This window comes from Lemur catta, chromosome 15, assembly GCF_020740605.2.
Source record: "Lemur catta isolate mLemCat1 chromosome 15, mLemCat1.pri, whole genome shotgun sequence".
Lineage (NCBI taxonomy): Eukaryota > Metazoa > Chordata > Mammalia > Primates > Lemuridae > Lemur > Lemur catta.
Window position 1 is genome coordinate 19042940 of NC_059142.1, and position 24032 is coordinate 19066971.

The window sequence follows — 24032 nt, forward strand, 5'->3', positions numbered from 1 at the left end:
TTGATCAGGGGTTTGATCAGGGGCTTAGAAGAGCCTGAGGAGGTGGCTCAAGCCTTGGATGGGCAGGGGACCAGATAAACTCTGCTTCTGAATCTACGTGGCTGAGTGGAGAGAACGCAGAGCTGCCTGATTCAGTCTGAGGGAGCTTCATTCGCTCATTCATTCATTCATTCGCTCCTTCAGCAAATACTCCCTGAGCAGAGCAGCTCCTCAGGGCCAGGCCCTGTGCTGGCTCCTGGGATGCGGAGCTGGAGAAGACAGACATGGCTGCTCTATCCGAGAGGTGACCAGCTCGGGGGGGAGTCAGACCTCCAGCCCCAGCCTCCTGTCCCCAGCCTCCCTGGGCTGTCTCATCCCTCCCCTGGGATTAAGACTTTCTCTTAATCCTAAAGCCTGAGACCGCAGGTCCTCACAGATGTCCCACAGGCTCCTCAGCCTCCACAAACCCAAATCTTCCTTTTACTTTCCCCAGATCTTCTTGCCACTCCACTCCTGTCAGGTCAGAAACCACAGTGCAATGTGGATGGTGTCCCCTCTGCCCTTCCCCCTCCTTCTTCCCCGTCCCATCAACTCATCCGCAAGTTCTGTCACCACGACACTCCCCCAAACTCTCCAAGCTGCCTGCTTCTCTCCCTCCATCCCCATAGGCACAGTGGTCCAGCCCATCACCCCTTTCCACTCCCCCAGCCCCACGACACAGTGGCCACTTCACTGGTCTCCCCACCCATGCTTGCTCCCTGCTACCCCCTCCACCTACACTGCAGTCATTTTCCTCACGTGAGATCAGTCTTGTCCCCCACAATCCCCCAGGGGCCCCTGAATCAAGGGTCCAAGTTCACCCACTTCTGCCCTTGTTCTCTTCTCCCCTTTGCACTGAACAGCTTGCAGGTAACTACATGGGCCAAGCCCTCTTTCCCCGCAGCCCCAGTTGCACATGCTGGTCCCTCTGCCTGCAAGAGTTGTCCCACCACCCCCTCCCTTAGGACTCATCCCTGACATCGCCTTCTCTGGGAATTCTCTCCTGATCCCCAAAGTCTGGGGCACCCCCACCTTAGCTCTTCACTCTGCCCCTCTGTTGATCTGTTCATAGCTGTCCCCCTCCTCAGCTAGACTGAGCTCCTTGAGGGGTACCCTGCAGCCTGGGGCCCAGATGTGTACCCCATGGACCCCATGAATGACTGGACAAAGCAATGGGGGAAAGAAGGAACGAGGTACCACATGACTTGGATCTTGGAGCTGACGTGGGTGTGGAGGAGAGGAGTTCAGCCCAGCGGAGGGGATCAGGCGGGGCCTGAGGAGTCACGGGCTGCCCCCACCCCCCAGCCTTCGTCCCCCCCCATTCCAGTTCCTGTGCCCCTGAATCCAGGCTGGAGCCAGCTACACCTGTCCTGGGGCAGTGCCTCCAGCCCACCCCTCTGGGGACATCAGGTCCAGGTCTCTGAGCCAGGCCCCGCGGAGGGGGCCCCTCTCCCGCCCCTGGTGGGCTCCTCCCCTTCTTTCCACACTGTTTGCTTCTGCTTTGCCAAGCCCGTGCCCCTCACTCAGGGCTGACTGGGAGGGTAATTAGGAACAGCCACCCCCCCAACAAGCCATTAGCACTCAGCGCCGCTTAATTAAGGTAATTAATGTAAAATCATCACCTAATGAGAGGTGGCACCGGCTGTGGCTCACTGGGTAGAAGGCGCCAGCTGCAGGTGCAGGGAAGGGGGTGGGAGGGGGCAGATGCCAGGCTGAGTGCCCCCCTGCAGGCCTGGGTGGCCCCACCTGCCCCCCAAGCCTACTGCCCCCACTGAAGCCCACTGGACAAGGCTGGGCCCAGCCTTGGTACCCTCCACAATGGGGGGACAAGATGCTGGTTCCGGCTGCCCCTGCCCTGGTCCAGGCACAAGCCCCGCCCTGGATGCCCGCCCCTCACACAAGCCCTGTGTCTGTTGTCTGGGGCTGCCACGTTTTTTTCATAAGAATGCAAAAGCTGTTACCAGGCAACCTTGAGAGGAAGACCTGCCACAGCCCTGGATTGCTGTCAGGAAATGTGGCAGATTGCTGGCCCCACCCTCCACCTCAGCACCGTGGGGGCAGAGTCCTTGGGGACTCTGTTAGCCCTGATGGCCCGAGATAGAGTTTGAGGCCATGGGTAGCGGGACAGGGTGGCCAGAGCTGGGTCAGCACCCGATTTGGGAAAGGAGCAAGAGACAGAATCAGCCGGGACTAAAGCAGGGTTTAAGGTTCTTTTCCTTCCAAGACCAGTTCCAGCAACCCCCACTCCCGCCCAGGCCTCCTGGCCACACTGCACAGGCCACGTGGGACCTGAAGAATTACTGACACTGCAGACCAATATCCACCAGACATCTGGGGAAACTGAGGCCCAGGCAAGGAAAGGGAATTGCCTGAGGTCACTCAGTTAATCACGAATGGATTTTGATGAGTGGATTTGTTCCACAAGCATAAATTGAGCACTTACTACATGCCGGGCTCTGTGCTGGGGTACAGACCTTCACAGGCAGCGGGAGAGACAGAGGTCATACACAATGACCATGGAATGCTCCATGCTGGCAGGGATGGGGATGGGAAGCACGGGGGCTGTGGGAATGCCAGGGCGGAGACACACCACCAGCCTGGGGGCCAGGGAAGGCTTCCTGCAGGTGATGACCCTGCCCTGAGGCCTGTAGGATGAGAAGCCAGCAGCCAAACCTGGGCTGAGAGGCAGCAGGTGCAGCAGGCCTGGCTGTTGGAGGCTGCCCTGTCTGTTTCAGAAAGGTGACTGCTGCCTGGGTGTGGGGGTAAGGGTAAGGGCTTCTGGATCACACTCCTGCCAGAGGCCTGAGAGCACTGCCCTCCTGCCCAGGCGGACAGTTGGGCCAGGCCGTGCTGCACACTGGAGGCACGATGGGTGGGCAGCTAGAAGGCCTGGCCCACGGCTGCTCAGGCTTGGGGAGAGGGGATGCCTGTGGCTTCTCCCCACCATGGAGAACTCCCTGCCTGCCCCTCTATGAATCCACCAGGATCACTCGGGGTAGATGGGAGGAGCAAAGACTGGGCAGGGGGGAGGAGGGGAGCCAGGGAGGAGAGGACTGTCTCAAGGCCTCACAAGTCACACCCCGAGCAAGTCAACCAGACACCACACTGAGCTCCTATCACGTGACTACAGCCCTTGCCTAAAGTCTGGGGCCCTGGGCAAGACCTCACATTTCCCTTTGTTCGAGGAGCAGCCATGGGGGTACTAGAATCCCTAAAAGCCGTACTCTCCACAGCCTGGACCACAGCCCCTCCCAGCCTGCCTCCCCCCTGCCTCCTGCCTCCCTTCATGGTGCTGCAGCTGCGTGTGCCCACTGGTGCTGAGTGTCTGAGCCACCCATGGGGCAGGCCCTCCGTGATCAGAGGAGGCTTGCCTGCTTTAGCAGGGGGCCAAGCACTGGGCTAGGCTCTTCCTTGAGATGTCCAGAGAAGCCTCTTCAGTGCAGGTGGGCATGAGCCCCATGGCCCATTGGGTCCCAGCCCGTCCCCAGGCAGCCTGTCTTCCCCAAAAGGCCCCAGGCCTTTCTGGGCCTGGTGCCTGCCTCTCTCTGCACTTGGCATTGCCAGAGCCCTCTCACTGCCAGCCTCCATCTTGGCTTGGCTGCTCTCTGCACCATCTGGAGCCTGGGCACAGCTGCCCACAGGCCCTGCCCTTGTGCCCCAGGTGCCTCCATTGGCACACAACTCTTCCATGCCAGGCCAGCTGTCAGTTTGACAGCCAGAATGTCCTGCCCTTCTAAGCCAGGCCCAGGCCTGATGTGGGCACCAGGAGGGGGGTGTGGGTTGGTAGGGTGGGACTTCTGTGCAACCTCCTATGTCCTGGCTCCAGGAAGACCCATTTGAGGGGGGCAGGTCTGGTCTCAACACATTTAGGCCCCTGTCCCCATCCCTTACCGATAAGGTTTTAGGGATGATTCCCAGTTCAGAAGAGCACAGAAGCTGTCCTGTAGGACTAAGGTTCCAGTCCTGGCTCTGCAGTCCACCGCTCCATGACTGGGGCTAAGCACCTGGCCATCTCTGGGCCTCAGTTTCCCAATCTGAAAAAGGAAATTGAGCCAAATGACACACAAGGCTCCTCACAGCCAGTCCCTTTGAGTGTGGCTCCTTCTCTGGGGTCAGAAGCTCCCTCCTAGGCCTGACTGCACAGCGGCGCCTCAGGCCCATGGCCTTGCTTCTTGCCTCCTGGCAGCTGCAGAGCCTGGGCCGGGAAGAGGGTGGCTCCCAGGTATGGGGCCTTCTAAGCAGAGTCCTGGCAGACCCAAGGATGAGGTGGCCCATGGCCAGCTGTCACCGTGGCAGATCCCAAGGTTTTGCCCGGTTGGGGCCCAGGTCTCCCCAGGAAGGGGAAAGAGGGCTGCTAATGCCATCCCCCTCTGTGCTGAGGCCTGATAGGCAGGATCTAACTTAATCCTTACAGTCTCATGCAGTGGGTATATTATCCATTTCACAGGCAAAGCTGAGGCCTGGAGAGGTCATGTGACTTGCCCAGGGACCCTCACTCAGTCAGTGATGGAGCTAGGATTTGACCCCAAGACTCAAGAGCCCCCGTTTTTCCCCTGGCCCCTGACATTGGCCTGGGTGTGATACAGGGCAAATCCAAACGGGAGTCCCATGAGGGGACGGGAGTCCCATGCGGGGACAGGTGCCTGTCCAGGCCCTGCCCCAGACCCCCTCTGCCTGATCCCGTAGGACACCCACCTGGGATTCTCCCAGTCCCAGGTAGGGGCCTGGGATATTGTGCATGAAGAAGGCAGAGCACTGGACCAGGAGTCAGGAGTCCTGGCTTAGACTCCTGGCTTTGCCTTGGACTCACTGGGGGACCAAAAAGGATCTCTCAACTTCTTGATTACAAAGTGCCTTTATCTAAAAGGGGAGGAAAGTGCAGCCTGCCCTAACCCCTTTGTTGAGGTTTTGTGAGATCTGAGAGGATGAGGGGTATGAAAGAGCTTTGAAAACTTTAAAGGGTCTTATGGGAAAAATTGTGATTATCCTACCATGTGTTTGAGGGAGCACAGGTATGTGAGGACACATGTGTGCCAGGACATGTGTTTAAAGGGGCTGTGTGTGTGCAAGTGGGCCAGTGTCACAGTACACACATGGGTGATGGCCAGGAGACTCCAGGGGAGCTGTGGCATGGAGATGGCACACAAGAGTCACCCCTGAGCTCACCTGCCTGTGCTGGGCTGTACTGATAAGAGTGTGCACAAAAACTGTGGCCCCATCTCACCCATGGGTCACACGACTGGGGCATGCACAGAAGGCCTGACTGGCAGCTTCTATGGGGACAGGCAGGCCAGACAAGCCTGATGATCCGGAGGCTGGCAGAAGGCAACCTGAATGTTCCCCACCTCCCATCCAGCAAGGGGCCAGTCCCCTCAAAGTGGCTATATTTCTTCCTTGAACAGATCCCAGGGTCTGCTAGAAGCAGGGCAGTGCTGGACAGCCCAGGGTTCTGTGACAGTTGTCCTCAGCTCCCTCTGCTCTGTCTTCCCCTTGCCCAGCCCCCCAGGTCCCCTCCTGTCACTGGCTATGGGCATGGCAAGACAGCCCTCGTGAGCAGAGCTGACATTTCAATCTGTCTCCCAGGCTCTTCAGATGCCTACAAATTACATCAAGACTTCATCACCCCCCTTGTCCAACACCCAGCCCTGTCTGGCCCCTGTCAGCCTGGCCCTCAAACAAGTGACAAATTACATTCCAGCCACTGCAGCAGGCCTGCAAGTGGGTGCTTGAAACCCAGGGGACCAGAGCTGCACAGACAGCCTCTGGCTGAGAACAGGGAGGCTTCCGCATAGGAGCCACTCCATTCCATGCTCTTACCCTGACCCTCACCACCAGGCTTGGCTGGGAGCCAGGCCAGCTTGAAGGGGCCCTGCCTCCTCCAAACCAGAGGGGACCAGAGGGGGCCAGAGATTACAGCTCCCAGTTTTCCCAGCTTTACAGAGTGCTTAGGGGGAGTATGGTTGGTGGGAACTCAAATCCTAACATCTTGAAAAATCCAAGCCAAGCCAAGATTCACCTCCCTGCTAAACGGGGGGGCCTGGAGCCTGGGAATAAAAGATGTCTAGAAGTCTGTTTCTTCAAAGTGATACCCCCATAAATCTGGGGGGCAGGGAGCTTCCTTTGCCTACAGCAAGGCTAGACTCTGCTGAACACCTGTGTGACCTTTTGCAAGTTCCTTAGCACCTCTGAGCCTCCGTTTACTTATGGGGATTTTAGCACCTACCCTATAGAATTGGGGTGAGTTTGAAATAAGACGTGGAAAGCACCTGGCACAAGTCCTGATACATGGTAGGTGCTCTATGAATAGCAATCGTCGTTATTGCTGCTCTGTTGTACCACTGCTGCTGCACTCTGATCCCGCAAAGCAGCAAGATCAGGAGCAGGAAGCTAGAGGTATGTGGGGAACCAGAAGAAAATACTAAATTAATTCCCACTTCTCTGCCTTTGCTTTCGTAGTAATTCCCCTGCAATGAGTGTCCTCCCTTCCTCCTCCTCCTTCTAGCACTCCCCTCTTCAAGGCGCTCTGAGGCCCACCTGCTCCACGCACTTTCCCTGAGCCTCCAGCCCTCCGCTGTCCCCTGGAGGATTCCTGCTGCAGGCATTCAGTGCCACTTAAAGCAGAATTATATGCTGCCTGGCATCTCTCGATAATTACAGATTCCACGTGTGTGAGTCTTGTTTTCCCAACTCTAGAATCACAGAATCTCCAAGTTTGAAGGGACCTCATCCAGCCTCCGCCTGCCGCAGGAATTCCCTGAGGAATGTCCCCGGCAGATGGTCAGGCAGCCTCCACCCAAATGTGCCTGGGTGGGGAGCTCCTCGCAGAGTGAGGCGCCTCTGCCCCCCCCCCAACCCCCGCACCCTGCCTTGAGCTTTTGCTTCAGCCCAGAGAACTACCAGATCTTTCCTCTCAAGCAGGGATAAGAACCCCTCCTTGCCCAGCTGCCCCTCTGGAGCCCCCAGGGCACATCTATTCCCAGCACCCACAGTCTGAGGGGCCCAGAGCCTGGCAGCAGCTAGCTCCTTGGACCTGGCTGGGCTGGGCATCCTCTGTGCTACTCAGCTCACAGGAACCTGGTGAGACCTGCACCTCCAGCAGCCCACACATTTACTCTCTCCACACATCTTCACTGAGACTGGCCAGTGAAGAGGGCATCGTGACCCAAAATGCCAACCTGGGCTTTAGTGGCAAAATGGGCAGAGGCCCAATGGGGACCCAGTGGGGAGAGTCTGAAGCGGAGGGACTGACTGGCCTGGCTTGGGAGGCAGAGGATGTGGCCTCGAGATCTAAAACGATGTTCAGCTTCACTGGGAGAGGCATAAGGACATCTCTCCCTGTGCAGAGTCCCATACGTGAATGCCCAGAAGGGCAGAAGTGAGGGGTGGCCTGTGGCTGCAGTGCGGGTTAAATGAGGCTAACAAAGCCACTGGAGCCAACCGTGCGTGAGCTGGGAAGTTTGGGCCTTGTCTTCTGGGCAAGCTGAGGTCCCCAGCAGCGTTTGGGGACGAGAGAGACATGGTCTGGTCCGAGGCAGCCAGGGCCCAGGAGATGAGTTGGGGATGGAAGGGGTGAGACAGGCAGTTAGAAGTCCATTCTCAGGAGAGAAACAATGGGCAGGAGGTGATCAGAGCCAGGACAGCAACAAAAGGATAGAGAGGAGGAAACAATTGGAATATTTGGGAAATAAGATTAGGAAGAATTCGGTGACTCACTGGATGCCATTTAACCAGCCAGGCGGTTAGCCCTTGAAGGCCCTGCCTCAGAGCACTACGGTAGGGGCCTTGGAGGCCATGTAGTTCTGTGCTTTTGCATTGCCCAGGGATCTTGTTAAAATGCAGAGTATGATTTAGTAGATCTGATGTGGGGTCTGAAGATTCTGAATTTCTTACAAGTTCCCAGGTGATGCCGAAGCTGCTGGTGTGGGGACCACATTTTGAGTAGCAAAGATCTGCACGAGGCCGCTTTATAAAACGAGGAAACTAAAGCTCAAATAGTTAGTATTTGTCCAAGATCACATGGTTAGGATGAGGTCCCAGATCTCTGGGCTCCCAATCCAGTGCTCCTTCTACCAGGCCACACCGCCACTTCCACTCTGGGCAGAGTCTGTCCTTGTCCAAACCTCATTTGACTGAATGGAGGCATGGAGCTCAGAAGGATGCCCCAGGGATTGAGGGCCTGAAGATCAGGGTGGTGGCAGAGGGGCCTGGGACAGCCAGAGGAAAGGATCAGAGAAGAGAGAGAGGAGAGAACCATGGCTGACACGTGAAGGGTTACGGTGTAAGGCCGAGCTGGGGCCAAGTTGGGCCGGGTCTTGAGGGCTGAGCAAGGAGTCTGGACTAGATGCTGCGGGCTCCATGGGCTCAGTGGAGCCACTGCAGGACTTAAACAAGAAAGCACCGTGATCAGCAACAGGTCTGGGACTATTAACCAGCTGCAGCTCAGAAAATATTGATGGATTAAGCCCTACAGGCAGGGAGGCCAGCCAGGAGGCTGCCATGGTGATCTAGGTGAGCAATAACAGTGACAAGCCGGGGAGGTGGCAATCGGGGTAAAGAACAGTGAACAGATTCCAGGTCCAATTGACAGGACTGAATGACTGACTGGATGTAGGGTATGAGCGGGGAGGCAAGACGCCAGTTTCTGACTTGGGCATCCAGACAGTGAGATCATTCCCAGGGGCACCGCTGGTAAAGGGAAGAGGGCAGCTCAGTATGAGTCAGGCTGGGAGTGAGGACGTCTGGGGGAAGCTGGGCACGAGGGTCTGATGCCCAAAGACCCCACATGGCTGGCCAGGCCCTCAGAGCCATCTAGTTCAACACACTGCCCCACCCCTACTCCCCTACTTTGCAGATGAGAAAACTGAGCCCAGGGAGGGGAAGGGATAGGAAGCAGCTGGTGTACTTGAAAAGCTATGGAGACAGAAAGATGTACTTACAAATCCCAGTCCTGTTAATACTCTCTATGTGACCTTGGATAATCTATTTACTGTCTCTGAACTTCAGGTCCCACCTCACAGAGTTACTGAGAAGGTGAGATGGGCTCCTCCAGCACCCGCACCAGAGTGCCTAGCTCAGGGCCTGGGGGCTCGGACGCCCAAGGGGCATTGAGTACTGGCCCAGCTGGGGCGTCTAGGAGCCTGAGGGCATCAGGGCTCAGGCAGCAGGAAGAAGTCTCACTGCTCTGCTTTGCTCTCTCCACGTGGGCAGGTCCAGAACATCAGCCTCCGGGAGGGGGAGACGGTGACCGTGGAGGGTCTGGGGGGACCTGACCCACTGCCCCTGGCCAACCAGTCTTTCCTGCTTCGGGGCCAAGTCATCCGCAGCCCCACCCACCAAGCGGCCCTGAGGTTCCAGAGTCTCCCACCACCTGCTGGGCCTGGCACCTTCCATTTCCACTACCAAGGTAAGGCCCAGGCAGCAGAGGGAGGAACCAGCCCAGACTGGCTGTCCTCCTGGGGGTCTCTGGTGCAATTACAGCCTGCAGGGAACAGGGCAGGGCTAGTCACATGAGCACAGGTGCCTAGTGAAGCTCTGCACGATTGGAGGTAAGTATCATCTGACACCTCCAGGGCCTTCCCTCCTCAGCCCACCACCCTGCAGAGAGCTGGTCTTGCCTCAGGATCAGGCAGCCTCCAGGTGTGCCCACTGTCACTCATTCATTCATTCAGTAAACTCTCACAAGGCACCTGCTCTTTACCAGGCTGGTGCTAGACACTGGTAATCTCAACCTGAACCAGCCAAGGTCCTTGCCCACAGGGAGTTCAGAATCTCAGGAGGTGGCAGACACTTAAAACGGCAATAGCAATAGACGCCCTCCCCAAATGCAAGAAGGTCAAAGTCAAAGGGGCTTGACAATAACCTTCTGGAGGTCTTTAGCTGCCAATCTGCACTTCCTGAACCTCCTCACCCACACTAGACCTGGTGCATGCCCCAATCAGCTGAGAACACCTATGGAAATAGGGGAGTGGCATGATGTAATGGGAAAATCACAGACTCAGGAGACTGGCAGATCTGTGTTTGAATCTCTTTCTCACTGGCTGTTAACCTTGGACAGGTCATTTGACCTCTCTGACCCTCCATTTCCTCTCCTATAATTTGAAACCAAAACACCTACCCCACAAAGTCACGTTAGGATTAAACAAAATGGTACATGTCAAGTGCTTAGCACATGTTCCATTAAGGAAACTAGTGTTAAACGGCTGGCAGGATAGGAGAGGGAGGAGGAGGGGCTTGGGACTCTGCTGTTCTCCCATCCACATCCCTCCTGCCCATCCCCCTCCCCGGGCACAAAGTCAGCTTGATCCTTTGCAGCAGGTTAACCAGTTCAGACTGGGGAGAGCTAATAGGGAAATAATTGGTGTGAACAATCACAGGATTGTCTTGCATTGTCATGGACCACGTCTGCAGCCCTGCAGGGGACCATGCCTGGCTGCAGGGCTGGCATTCGGGATATGGGGATGCTTGGAACCCTACCTAAGGAGCATTCACTCTATCCTGGCCTCCTCACCCAAACTGGGGGGAGCAGTCTGGAGAGGCAGCAGGGAGCGTGGCAGTGGGCAGGGGCTGTACAGGGGCTTGGCAGAGGCAAGGGGCCAGGTGAGGCAAGGGTGAAGTCTAGGCGGCCTAGCTAGCCTCCCTAATGGCTCATCAATCCTCCTTGGAAGTGGGCATAATTTCACGCCACGATAACCTTCTCTCTTGCTGCAAGTTCCTTTGCACAAAACTCCAGACCTTTTCTCTGTCAAGTCAGACCAAGGTGGCTGAATAGCAGTGAGTTGGAGGCCAGGCAAGGGGAAGCAGACCCCAAGGAAGGGCTGGGAGAGCTGGCCCCGTCCTGCCTCCTTCTTGGCTCCCAGAAGCCTTCCCTCTTCAGCCCAGTTTTTGTCAATGATCAGCTCTTTCCTTAATGAGTGTAATTCCCCTAATTATAGTCTGTAATTAGCCCTGATCCCAGAGATGGGAACAGGAGGAGCGTGTGCTCACACACGCGTTTCCGTGGGCTAGAGAAAGAGAGTGCCAGGAGAGGGGGTGAGGGACCTGATGCCCATACTTGTGCTGGAGCTGTCCAGGCCGATGTTGGAGGTCACAGGGATGGGCCCTCACAAGTGCCTCATCGCAGGACCAAGTTCCAACCCCCCTCCCACAGCCTCAGGCAGGGTGGGGAGGCAGAGGGCCCTGACAGCCATCCCCCTCCTCCTTCCTGAGCATTCCTGGCACTGGTCTTGGCCCCAAAAACAGACTCCAGTGAGAAAATAACTCGACAGATTGCAGTGGTGCGGGCTCCCTGGGAATGGTTGTCATGGCAACAGGAGGAAGCTCATCCTGGGAAGTGGCACTTTACCTACTATGGAGTCTGGGGGCTTCATTGTCTGCCCCCAGCCTCCTGCCCTCACCTCGTCCCTGCCCAGTTTCCTCATCTGTGACCCCTACAAGAGTCATGCTGTGCTAAGAACTCAAGAGGAAGATGTAGGGACAAGCATGGAGCCTTATATTTGGCTCATGGTCTAGACCTCCCTGGGTGTCAGCCCCTCAACTCCCTCCCCGCTAGGTACAGTGCCCCACACCCTTCTCCCCATCCTGGCCTGGGATCTCTCCCCAGGTCATTGTGAGTGGCCTCCATGAACCACCACCCAGGGCAGCCTTGTCTGTTACTGTCAGGTGTCTCTGATCCCTGAACCCAGGTTTCTACTTCAGCTGGCAAGCAGGTGGGGGGGGGGGGTGGAAAGCAAGTGGGCTCTAGAACCAGGAGTGTCAAGTCCCCGCTCTACTGCTTACTTGCCGTGTGATGAGGGTACACAGTCTCTTTGAACCTCAGTTTTCCTCATCTGAAAATGGGTTAATAACCCCTCCCTTGCCTTCCTTCCTCCCAAGCATACTACAGGCATCCCGTAAGAAAAGTATGAAGGCATTTTAGAAGCTGGAGAAGTGCTATTATTAATCAAGATTACAAACAGTAACAGGAGGCTGGGGTATTAGGTATGAGTTCTGTGCCAGGCCCTTACATATGTCCTCTCACTTAACCTCTACAACACCGGATGCAATACTCAAAATGGGTGGTAAACATGGAAACTGAGCCCAGAGAATTCTCGTAACTTGCCCAAGGTGGCACAGAAAGTAGGGGAACCTATACTCAAACCCAGGCAGTGTGACCCCAGAGCCTGTCTCCTAAGCGCTGCTTTGTACTGCCTGCCAGTCACAATTAGCCACTCACTGTATGTTCTCTCAAGAGCCCTATGAAAGACAGAAGAGTGGGAATCTTCCTCCCACTGTAACAGACATAGTACCTAAGGTCGGGACAGATGAAAGTCACAAAACTCAAGTTTCTGGACCTCGTCTGCCCAAAGGCAGCCACATTTTCTGTTCACATAAAGTCTCACAGAGGCTAGCAGAGCTCCTGCCCCGACCTCTCCTCCCTCTACCTGGCACCCTCAGCGAGGGTGGCCTCCCCACGCCAAGACCCAAGTTCTTCAGTCTAGACAGTCCCCATCCCTCCTACCACCCCAAAGACTGTCGGGCACTGTAGCCCAAGCCTCCTCCCAGCCTCTCTCCTCCACCCCTCCAGGCCTTTCCCCCACTCTTAGACCCAAGCTGGAATCCCCATTTTTAGTTCCATGCCCCTTGGCCCTGGGTTAGGATTTGCCAGACTGTTTTGTAGGATTTGCTGCCACCATTTGGTTATACTTGGTATGACAATTCCAAAAGCTGCAAGGTTTCCCAGGGCAACTTGTCCCTCTCCTGGCTTCTGCAAAGGCATGCCCTGCCTCCCTACCCTCACCCCCATCCTGCTTAAAAAAAAAATCCACAGCTATTGCCATCAAGTTTTTTAGCATATTTCAGTGAATACTGGGAAAGCTTTTACTGTCTGACTTCAGTCTTTCCTGCTGCAATTCATATTTGTCCCAACAGGGACAAATAATATCAACACTTTCCATCAGTACAGGCTTTTCACTAGTTCAAGTGTTTTCATATCTACAAGTCATTCAGTAAACATTTCTTGACGATATATTATCAGCTGGGTACCAGGGATACCAAACTGGATAAAACACTATCCCATTTATTTTCCCAATAATTCTGCGGATGGGCTGGCATTTTGAACTTCATGTAACGAGTGAAGAAATAGACACAAAATGATTAAGTAACCTCCCTAAAGTGTCACAAAGCTTGGACCAAAACCCAAGAACCAGCCCAGGCTGCTGGAAATATCATTGGCACCTTCTAAGGAGAGATTAGAGTGTTTTTTAGAACTCTTAATGCCTCCTCTGGCCCCAAATGACACCTCCAGGCAGGCTGGGGCAGATGTCCCCCACTCCAGTGGCTCAGCTTCCCGCCACACACACACACACACACACACACACACAGTATCACCCATTCTCTCTTTGCAGCCTATCTCCTGAGCTGCCACTTTCCCCGACGTCCAGCTTATGGAGATGTGACTGTCACCAGCCTCCATCCAGGAGGCAGCGCCCGCTTCTACTGTGCCACTGGCTACCAGCTGAAGGGTGCCAGGCTCCTTACCTGTCTCAATGCCACCCAGCCCTTCTGGGATTCTCAGGAGCCTGTCTGCATCGGTGAGTGGCCCCGGAGAAAAGGGCTGAGTGCTGAGCAGAGTCAGGTGGGGGGCTCATCTCCATTCTCTGTTGTCTGGCACTTTCATTTGCTTTCCATAAGGAAGCCAGAAAACGGTCACACACCTCAGTGGCATTTATCCAACCTGCATTTATTGAGCATCTACTTTATGGAGGCACAACAGGTAAACAGAGCTGAATTGAACAGGGACTCTGCCCTCAAAGAGCCCACACTTCCAGGAAAGAGGAGAAGAAGATAGCACGTATTTCCAGAACATGAATTAAAAAAACAAATGAAGAGACAAAGTGACCTAGGAGGGAGCAATCATTCTTAGTTGGGTATTTAGGAGGCTTCCTAGGGGAGGTGGCACTGAAAGTTTGACACTTCAGTGGAGGGAAAAACGTGGGCAGTGACACAGGCAGGAAGATGAGGGTGTTTGGGGACACAGAAGACAGCCAGGTTTGGCTGAAGCCTGGAGCATGGAGAGGGCAGTGGGAGGGCCTTGAATGTCAAGGCAAGACACTGGGTGTTGAAGTTTTTTGAGAGTAGAAGGGAGGAACTCAGAACTATTGCTCGGGAGAGCCAGCCAGGTGGTTGTCTGAAGCTGGGAAGCCAGCAAGGCAAGAGCGCTTGAACTTAGACAGTGACTTTGGGAATGGAGAGGAGGGAAGATGTTCCAGAGACATTGATGAGGGAAAGGGGGCAAGAGAAAGATGACTCCCAGGTTCAGGTTCTGGGTGATCAGGAGGTCTGGGATAGCTGCCAATGGAAGGGGGCTTGTTGTAAGAAGGAAGATGGAATGTTTGCTTTGCAGCACGAAAGGCAACTTGGGCTTTTTTCTTTCCTTTGGTGGGGGAGCTTGAGCTTTTGAACCTTATTTAATTCTATAAACCTTTCCTGGGTGCCAGGCACACCAGAGATGGATAACACAGACATGTGCTCTGCCCTGCAGGCGCTCTGCCTCCAGGGAAGACTGAGGGGCAGCTCAGTGCAGAGAATGCTGTACCAGGGGTAAACTCAGGGTGCTGTGGGAACCTGAGGGAGAGCTGCTCCAAAATGAGGGAGCAGGCGGACAAGGCTTCCTCGGGAGATAACAGGGAAGGATTACAGAAATGTTAGTTTGGGGCAGTGGGGTGGGTTCCTGGAGCAGCAAATGCAAAGATGTGGAGGGCTGAAAGAGCAGCTCCACATTGAGGACACAGGGAAGTGTGCCTGAAGTTGAGGGTACTGGGCAGAGGGGACTGATGCTGAGTCTAGACAGAGTCAAATTCAGGAAGGACTTGAATGCCATTTTGAGCTTGAACTCTTATCAGGAGTGTAACAGGGAGCCACTGGGCAATTTTAAGCAAAGGACGGCGCATGATCAGATGTGAAGGGCAGTTCCATTCTGAGACCAAGCAGAAAGGTAGGTCTGACCTCTCTACAGAGAAGAAACTCACCCCAGCCCTCCGGGAGCTTTATTAAAATACTCTGCTGTATTGAGCATTTGAAGACAAAGGTACTGTGTATCGGGCTGGTCTCTGAGAGCAAGAGGGTTAGAGCTGTGTGTCCAGGAGAGGAAAGTGCTCCTGGAACCAGCCACACTCTTCTTGCCTGAGGCCCCTTCTCTGGCCCCAATTAACTGCCAGGAGTTTGTAGCCAAGTGACCCAGGAGTCCTCACTGATGGCACAAGCCGGCTGCCTGGCCTCTCCTTAGAAAGGGAGGACAGCTCCCAGGCCAGAGCGGTCAGTGCTGGGAAGGCCCTAAGGGGTCAGCTGTGTGTGAGAGCTATTTCAGAAAGTGTTCAAGGCCATCGATGGCTAGCAATGCCTGCTAAGGGCACAGGGTTTGGGGCATGCACGTCAGGTGTTTGTCATCCCAGATCTAGTCCTACCCGTCTTTTTACTTTTATGAATAACCTCTCATTTTATTCAACCAACACTGAACACCAACCCCATGCCTGGCCTGAAGAGACCGGGCCCCTGCTCTAGGGGGCCCTAGTTAAGGGACATATCCAAACAAATAACTATTTTTAGGGAAGTAGCATGAGGTGGAGATAGCAGATGTATCCCAGAGGGTTGGAGCCCAGAGTAAGGGCTTTATTACAGTCCACCCAGGGAGTGTCAGGAACAGCCTCTTAGAGGAATCAGCAGAGAGGGAAAGTGACTTACTGGGGCCACACAGCCAGGCAGTGACAGATCTACCTACAGTCAGACCGTTGCATGTGACTAGTCCCACAGGTGTGAAAGTTTAGGAAGTAGGATTCTGCAGTTCAGACCACCTGGAGCTGCATGGTCACAGAGCTAAACGATTGACCTTTAGGACCACGATAGCAAAGATGGCAGGGAGGCAAAGGTCCCTGCTGCCCCATGCAGATGGTACAAAGCTGGAATGGGGAGGCAGGTTTGTTAGGCTACCTAGGTTCCAGTCAGGGGACCCAGCCTACATACATCCTGTCCCTGTCTCCCAGCTGCCTGTGGTGGAGTGATCCGCAATGCTACCACTGGCCGCATCGTGTCTCCCGGCTTCCCGGGCAACTACAGCAACAACCTCACCTGCCACTGGCTGCTTGAGGCTCCTGAGGGCCAGCGGCTACACCTGCACTTTGAGAAAGTTTCCCTAGCAGAGGATGATGACAGGTGAGGGGCTGTTCTAGTGGGATGGGAGTGCCCGGCCTGGTAATACCCTGCTGGAGGAATGCTACCCAAGCCTGGGGCCACACCCCATCTGGGTGACCAGCCATGTAGCTGCCACTCTCCCGGACCAGGCTCATCATTCGCAATGGGGACAACGTGGAGGCCCCGCCAGTGTACGATTCCTATGAGGTGGAATACCTGCCCATTGAGGGCCTGCTCAGCTCTGGCAGACACTTCTTTGTGGACCTCAGTACCGACAGCAGCGGGGCAGCGGCAGGCATGGCCCTGCGCTATGAGGGTGAGCCTGCCGGGCCTAACTGGGGCTGGGGGGCTGGGCGGTGGGCTTGGGCCTGGGCTTTTTCTCACACACCCTCCCCCTCTCTGCCCCCATCCCATAACTCCTTCCAAGTCTGCCCCTGCTCACCTGGCACTCAGGTCCCCTCTCCCTGCCCCTCCCCTTGGGTCCACGATTCCTGCCCCATCTTTGCTGGAGACCCTTGCCTGGTCCAAGACAATAAATTCTCCAGATTTTGAAAAGCATAAGGGCCCCAACCCTTAGGGAAGGAGAATTGCTGTAAGAAACATTCTAGAACCATTCTTGCATGCATACAAACATTAATTCATTCGAAAAATGTTTATTGAGTATCTTCTGTGTACTAAGCGCAAAACTAGACATTGGGAATCCAATCCCAGGGGTCAAGACGGCCCCCTGAGCATAATAGGGATGAGTGTTCCGGGCTGTCCCTCTTGCACCGCCTCTCCACTCCCAAGCCCAGGAGGGAAGCAAGAGGATGCTTGCCCCGTGTTTACGCCAGCTGAGGCTGAGTTAGGCAGGGCCCTGTGGTTTACAGCCTTCCAGCAGGGCCATTGCTATGAGCCTTTTGTCAAATACGGCAACTTCAGCAGTAGCGCACCCTCCTACCCTGTGGGTACCACTGTGGAGTTCAGCTGCGACCCTGGCTACACCCTGGAGCAGGGTTCCATCATCATCGAATGTGTCGACCCCCACGATCCCCAGTGGAATGAGACAGAGCCAGCCTGCCGAGGTCAGTAGGCACCAGTGGATGGGCCTGCCGGGGACAGAGAGCTGGGTGGGTACCAGGGAGCCAGCCTCAGAGCCTTGGGCCACAGGGCCCTGTGATACGTATGATTCAGGCTTCCCCCTGAAGAGGAGGTGGAGGCTCCCAGCAATGGGTGGGCATGTGATAGCTCCAGGACACAGTGGCACTGGGGAGAACATGGAGGCAACACGCCTCCTGGGCCTCCCCTGCCTTCTAGCCGTGTGCAGTGGGGAGATCACAGACTCAGCCGGCGTGGTGCTCTCCCCCAACTGGCCCGAGCCCTACGGCCGAGGGCAGGACTGCATCTGGGGTGTGCACGTGGAAGAGGACAAGCGCATCATGCTGGATGTCCGAGTGTGAGTGCCTACTGGGTCAGGCCAAGCCAACTCCTGAGGTCTGGGGACACCTCTTGTCCAGCCCATTCTGGGGCCCCCAGGCCTGCCCTGCCCTGCCCTGATGGTCCTCCTCCACAGGCTGCGCATAGGCCCTGGTGACGTACTTACCTTCTATGATGGGGACGACCTGACAGCCCGGGTCCTGGGCCAGTACTCAGGGCCCCGTGGCCACTTCAAGCTCTTTACCTCCATGGCTGATGTTACCATCCAGTTCCAGTCGGACCCTGGGACCTCAGTGCTGGGCTACCAGCAGGGCTTCGTCATCCACTTCTTTGGTGAGCTAGTCCCTACCCCCCTCAGAGTGCAGACCTCGAACCACGGCAAGTCATAGAGGCCAGGGCAACTAGGAGCCTGGGTGCTCTTTTGGACAAAGGAAAGCTGGCATCACCTGAAGGAAGCTAGTCCTGTTCTCCATCTTCCCTGGGGACCCGCTAACAGAAAGGGAGCCTTCTGTCGCAGCAAGAGGGATTTGGGTAGGCAGCACGAAGAACTTCCTAACAAAAATAGGGAACTGAGGAAAAGTGTTGGTTTTTACCTTTCTGACAATCTAGACAGAAGTGACAATTTCCCTCACCCTACCGGGCCCCATCTCTCAGGCCTGAAGAAATTGTCAAGGTGCTTTTGGAAGTAAGGACAAAGCCTAGGTGATAACCCTGGAATCTAGGAGACAGAGCAATGTCAGGGACAGGCCAGGGGGCATGAATCGCTGAGACTACCCAGGACAGTCCAGGCCCAGGACAAACTGGCAGGAGCCAGAGTGTCCTCAAAGGGGACAGTTGCTCTGGTGCTGGCTGAGGCCCTGCATCTTGCTGCCTCTGTGCCCTCAGAGGTACCCCGCAATGACACATGTCCGGAGCTACCTGACATCCCCAATGGCTGGAAGAGCCCGTCGCAGCCTGAGCTGGTGCATGGCACTGTGGTCACTTACCAGTGCTACCCTGGCTACCAGGTGGTGGGATCCAGTGTCCTCATGTGCCAGTGGGACCTAACCTGGAGTGAGGACCTGCCCTCATGCCAGAGGGGTAAGTGTACCTGTCCCCTATGCTCCCCTGCCCAGCACAACCTCTAAGCATCTCTCCTGGATTCTGAACCAGACCCCAGTTGTTTTTGGCTAGTATCCTTGAAGTTCCTTCACCTCTCATAGCCTCAGTTTCTTCATCTATGAAATGAGGATAATATCTTTTCATAGGGTTATCAGCCAAGTACTCCAAGTATTTCATTCCTGGTAGATGGCCAATTAGTGTTTGTCAACCCTAATGGATGTGAAGGGGACAAATGAGGGGACACAACAGCAAAATAGTAGGGACAGATAAATAGGGGGTAGAACCGTATGACATGAAGATATTAGCTGGCCTGGAATGAAACCAGGGTGGATTGGCTGTTGCTGAGTTCTTCTTGGGCTACTTTCCTCATTACCCCCCACCCATAGTGACTTCCTGTCATGACCCCGGAGACGTGGAGCACAGCCGACGCCTCGTATCCAGTCCCAAGTTTCCCGTGGGGGCCACCGTGCAGTATATCTGTGACCAGGGTTTTGTGCTGACGGGTAGTGCCATCCTCACCTGCCATGACCGTCAGGCCGGCAGCCCCAAGTGGAGTGACCGGGCCCCCAAATGTCTCTGTAAGTGGGTAGGACGGGAAGTCCCTGGTAGGTCATACAAGATGCTACCTCTGGAGGCCAGGGGCCTGGCACCCTCATTGGGCTCTGCCTGCTTTGCAGTGGAACAGCTCAAGCCATGCCATGGCCTTAGTGCCCCTGAGAATGGTGCCCGCAGTCCTGAGAAGCAGCTACACCCAGCAGGGGCTACTGTCCACTTCTCCTGTGCCCCTGGTTATGTGTTGAAGGGCCAGGCCAGCATCAAGTGTGTGCCTGGACACCCCTCACATTGGAGTGACCCCCCACCCATCTGCAGAGCTGGTGAGTGCCCTGTCAGCCCCAAGACCCCCTCCTGCCCCACAGGGCTGCTCTGGCGAAGATGTCCAGTGTTGAGAACCAGAACCCCTTGCCCATGCCACCTTCATGTTACCCTCGGTCTCCCCAGTCTCTGCCAGATCCTTCTGACCTGGCATCACCAAGACAAATCCAGGAGTAGGCTCTCCTTGGACAAATCTTTCCCATGACCAGCCCACTACCTCCGCTTCCTGCCTCAGTGGTTTGGCCCACTGGGCTCACCCACTGCCCTTGGCCCTCCCCTCTTGTTCCAGCCTCTCTGGATGGGTTCTACAGCAGCCGCAGCCTGGATGGTGAGTCTCCACCCTTGAGGGCCAGGGAAGTAGTCTCCTTGCCCCTGGTTCTCACAGCTCCCAAGCCCTGGGCTTGCCAAGGAGGGAGGGCAGAGAAAGAGAGGTTTGGACCTAGGAGGGCAAACAGCTCTTTCCCTGCCTCCAGCCAGCTAGAGGGAGCTGGTAGCTGGATGCCTTTGGGCAAAGGGGAGGGCATGTGGGTTCCAGGTGACAGGGACCTCTGCTCTAATGCCACCCTGTGTGTTTTCAGTTGCCAAGGCACCTGCTGCTTCCAGCACCCTGGATGCTGCCCACATTGCAGCTGCCATCTTCTTGCCGCTGGTGGCAATGGCGCTGTTGGTGGGAGGTGTGTACCTTTACTTCTCCAGGTGGGTCTGGCTTCTCTTCCTGCTCTGCATACCTGCCTCCCTCCTGCCCAGTACTCCTGACTCGCAGGCTTCTCTGCCCACAGGTTCCAGGGAAAAACCTCCCTGCAGCTGCCCCGAACACGACCCCGCCCCTATAGCCGCATCACCGTAGAATCAGCATTTGACAATCCAACTTACGAGACTGGAGTAAGTAACCATGCCAACCTTGACACCCTGGCCAGAACTCAATTCTTTGCTCCCTTGGGAAGGTACTCCTGAGGGTCCTACCAAGCCCTCTCAATTTTTCCCTTTTCCTTGGGAAGGTGAATTATGGCCTGGCAAACCTTATACAAGTTTCTAACTCCCAGCAGTCTCTTTCCTTTGCAGGAGATGAGAGAATATGAAGTCTCCATCTAGGTGGGGGCAGCCTAGGGAAGCCAACTTAGCCTTGCGTCACAGTCCAGCAGCAGGGCTCCCGGCTTCCTGCTGTCCCTCCACCTCCTGTACATACCACCTGGGAGGAGACACCACCAATCCCTCAAGAAGTTGTGCCCTTCCCCGCCTGCAATGCCCACCATGGCCTACTTTCTTGGTACCACTGCCCACTTAGGGCCCTTCCTTGGGCCCAAGTCAGCGGGCATCTGCCTATGGGCAGAACACAGCTGGAGCACATACATCAACAGCCAGCATTCTCCTGACCCTCCCCCATGCCCTGGACTTCCAGCCTGGAATTCACAGGCAGAGCAGAAGCACCTTTCTCCACAAGACCACCATCCAGACCTGGCACATACGACCCTGCAGCAGGGCTAACTTGGTGGAAACTGCACTAGGGTGCTCCTCACAAGGGCCATCACTAGTGGCCAGAACTGCTCTCAATGGTGACCTCTGGGTAGTCCTGGCATGCCAACATCAGCCCCTCGGGGAGGTCTCTAGTCCTCTAAAGCCCCCAGAATGGACAGTTCTGCCTCCTGTCCTGTTGCAGTGGAGGCAATAATTCTAAGGGATCCTAAAGGGTTCGGGGATCCTACTCCAAGCTCAGGTTGGGCTTCCCTGGGCGCTCATGCTCCACACCAAAGCAGGACACCCCCAGCAGCCCTACACCCTGAGGAAAGGGAGACCTTCCTCTGATGTTTATCTGGCTGTTACAAACATCCTCTTTCCCACTAGTCCCTCCTCTAATCTCAGCCATTTGCCAGGCTCCTCTCTCCTGGCCACTGTGTTATGAGATAAGGGGAGAGGACAGGGACATTCTGGAGAGGAGCAGGGGTCCAAGGACCCAGGAATTTGGCATGGAACAGATGGTCAGAGAGCCCCAGGCAGAGGTCTAGGCGCTGGCTGAAGGCCACTTTATACATGTAATGTATTATATAGGGTCTGGGCTCTAGCCAGAGAACAATCTTTTATTTCTGTTGTTTCCTTATTAAAATGGTGTTTTTGAAAAAACCAAGCAATGGCCAGGTGGATGGTGTTTTCCTGGAGGGAAGGGAGGTGGGAAATAAATGGGATATGGACTTTAGGATCAGAAGGTATGCTGGACCGATCAATCATCCCCAGATATTATTTAAAAAGAAAAAGACTTATTAATACATGCAGTTGAGCAGGGTCCACTGTCCCAGAAAGGTCAGTGCAACAGATGGCAGGAGAAATGAGAGGCCCCAGTGGCTGGTGCTCAGGGATGTGGGAACCTGGGAACTGCACTGCACACCCACCCCAATGCCTCATTTCCTCTTCTTTGCCGAGTCCAGAACCACAGGATGGCATGCTCCGAAACCCTCCTCAGTGCCACCAGATTGCTGACAAGGCCCAGGAGGCCTGACACATCTCTCCTTCCCCTTACTTCCAAGCAAGCAAGGGTTGGGAAATTAGAATAGGAAACAGACTGAACCCTTGAATATGAGGCCTTATAGCCAGATGTCAGGAGCATGGGTAATGCAGCTTAGGGGCTTGGCTCCTAAGTTAGGCTAAGGCCGTATCCATGGCCTCTGGGAAAAGGTGACTGGGCAGGATCTTCTTAAGTTTGCCCTTTCCCTATGGCCCCCAATGCCTCCTGAGATGAAAGTGTTTGCCCAGCGTCAGCCCCCAGCATGCACATTCCATGCTTAGAGGTGTGCCCTGCATGGCTCCTCTCCAGAGTAGGAGCAAGAGGCAAGCGACAGGGAGTTCTGGGAACTAAGAAACCAGAAGACAAAAATCCCTCAAAGAAATAATAGCAACTAGCACCTTCTGCTTCTACAGCCTTCCAACAGGGAGGTCTTGACCACTCATGCTGCCCACCCCTGGCCCTTGAGGAATGTAGAAGCTCCAATCCAAGCAGAGTGCAGTGCCTAGATTAGCCACAAGAGGTCAATTCCAAGGGCAACTATATCCTACCTGCTCTCTCTCCTCAAGCCCCCTTGAACTTCTTGGGCTGAAGCTCTCCAAGGTGGCACCATTGCTAGCCCCACTGGGCTGATCTCATTCTCCAAGTTCCAAGACGAAGGTGTGTGAAGTTCCCCTGGCACTTGTCAACAGAGCCAACCAAGTCTTATTTTGCTCGTTAGCCCACCGCCCGTTCCTATTCTCAGCTGCAACCGATGGTGTTGATCAGAGCAAAGCCTTCCTCACTGGACATGTGCCAGTGGCTTACTTATCTGCCCCATAATGCCTTCAGGCTGACAGAGCAGCACAGCTGGGCCCTGAGCAGTAGGAAGGAAGCCAATGAGAGAGGGCACATGAGGTTATAACCTCTGAGGGCCTGTGGCATGAAGTACGGGCCTAGGAGAGAGAAGATCTGGCCACTTCCATACAAGCTATCTAGCTCATCCCTCCCCTCTCTGAGGGCCACATCTCTGGTCCATAGTCACTAAAAATCTGTTGTTGCCTGAGTCTGGCATAAGGCAGAGAGCAGCCAATTTACAAGACATTCCCCACCCCCAGCCCCCATGACTTTATAGTTCTTTCCAGACACCTAAAGGGTCATCAGAAAAGTGAAAAGGCAGAAAAAAAGAAACCTAAGACTCCACATACTGATATCCCAACTCTATCTAACTCATCCTCCTTACTGTCCCAAAAGAGAGAGCAGCAACAATTCTGCAGAGGCAGTTAACATGGTGTAAAGGGCAGTGTCTGGCCTGGGAATCAAGAAATCTGTTTTATTTCTATGTCTGCCATACATTCACTATGCGATCTAGGCAAATCACTGCTCCTCTCTGTGCATCTGGAAATGAGGAGATTAAATCAGATGGTCTCTAAGCTCTTTCCAGTTTGATGACTTGGAAAATGCTAAATGTGTCTTGACATTAAAACTGGGCTGGGCACAGCTACCTGGCAACAATGCCAATTAAACACCTAGTGTCAAGCACAACGATGCGGTTCCCTTCTCTACTACTTCATCCACAGTGATGCTGGCAGCAATAACCGGCCATCTCTGACGGCGATACCAAGGGGAGGGGCGGGCGCCCTGGAAGGGAGCATAATCCCCGCCCAGAATGCGAGGTGAGGCCTTCAGACTACAAATCCCACCATGCAGCAGCGCAGTCTCAAAAGTATCCTTTCCCGGCAGGCAAATCACTCTTCCCTGAGTCCACCCTACCGTAGAGTGCATCGCACGCACACGGAACTACGGCTCCCACAATCCACCAGACCCATCGCGATTCTTGCTCCCGGGATGCAATGCGCTCCTGTTCGCCCTTTGGACCCCTTGCGCATTGCAAACTGGGAGCTGAAGTCCGCTGTACGCAGGTTGCTGGGCGTTGTCAGGATTACAAACTGTCCGCTTTGGGCTTCCTCTTGAAGAGCAGTTCTCA

The 24032-nt window shown here is 55.1% G+C and overlaps 1 protein-coding gene across 3 annotated transcripts in view; it reads left to right on the plus strand.

Annotated features, from left to right (window-relative positions):
- Positions 1-21690, plus strand: part of SEZ6 (seizure related 6 homolog) — a 44591-nt gene extending 22901 nt beyond the window's left edge. For 2 of the 3 annotated variants that reach the window (XM_045525327.1, XM_045525325.1), the window contains exons 4-17: positions 9226-9421; positions 13401-13586; positions 16035-16203; positions 16332-16498; positions 17052-17246; positions 17479-17617; positions 17735-17931; positions 18484-18678; positions 19086-19277; positions 19377-19574; positions 19862-19900; positions 20151-20268; positions 20352-20454; positions 20619-21690. In XM_045525327.1, coding sequence (XP_045381283.1) covers positions 9226-9421; positions 13401-13586; positions 16035-16203; positions 16332-16498; positions 17052-17246; positions 17479-17617; positions 17735-17931; positions 18484-18678; positions 19086-19277; positions 19377-19574; positions 19862-19900; positions 20151-20268; positions 20352-20454; positions 20619-20651 — 2127 coding nt within the window. In that variant the 3' untranslated portion in view covers positions 20652-21690. The remainder of the gene's footprint in view (positions 1-9225; positions 9422-13400; positions 13587-16034; positions 16204-16331; positions 16499-17051; positions 17247-17478; positions 17618-17734; positions 17932-18483; positions 18679-19085; positions 19278-19376; positions 19575-19861; positions 19901-20150; positions 20269-20351; positions 20455-20618) is intronic. The other variant, XM_045525326.1, reaches the window with a different exon arrangement.
- Positions 21691-24032: the final 2342 nt, after the last annotated feature.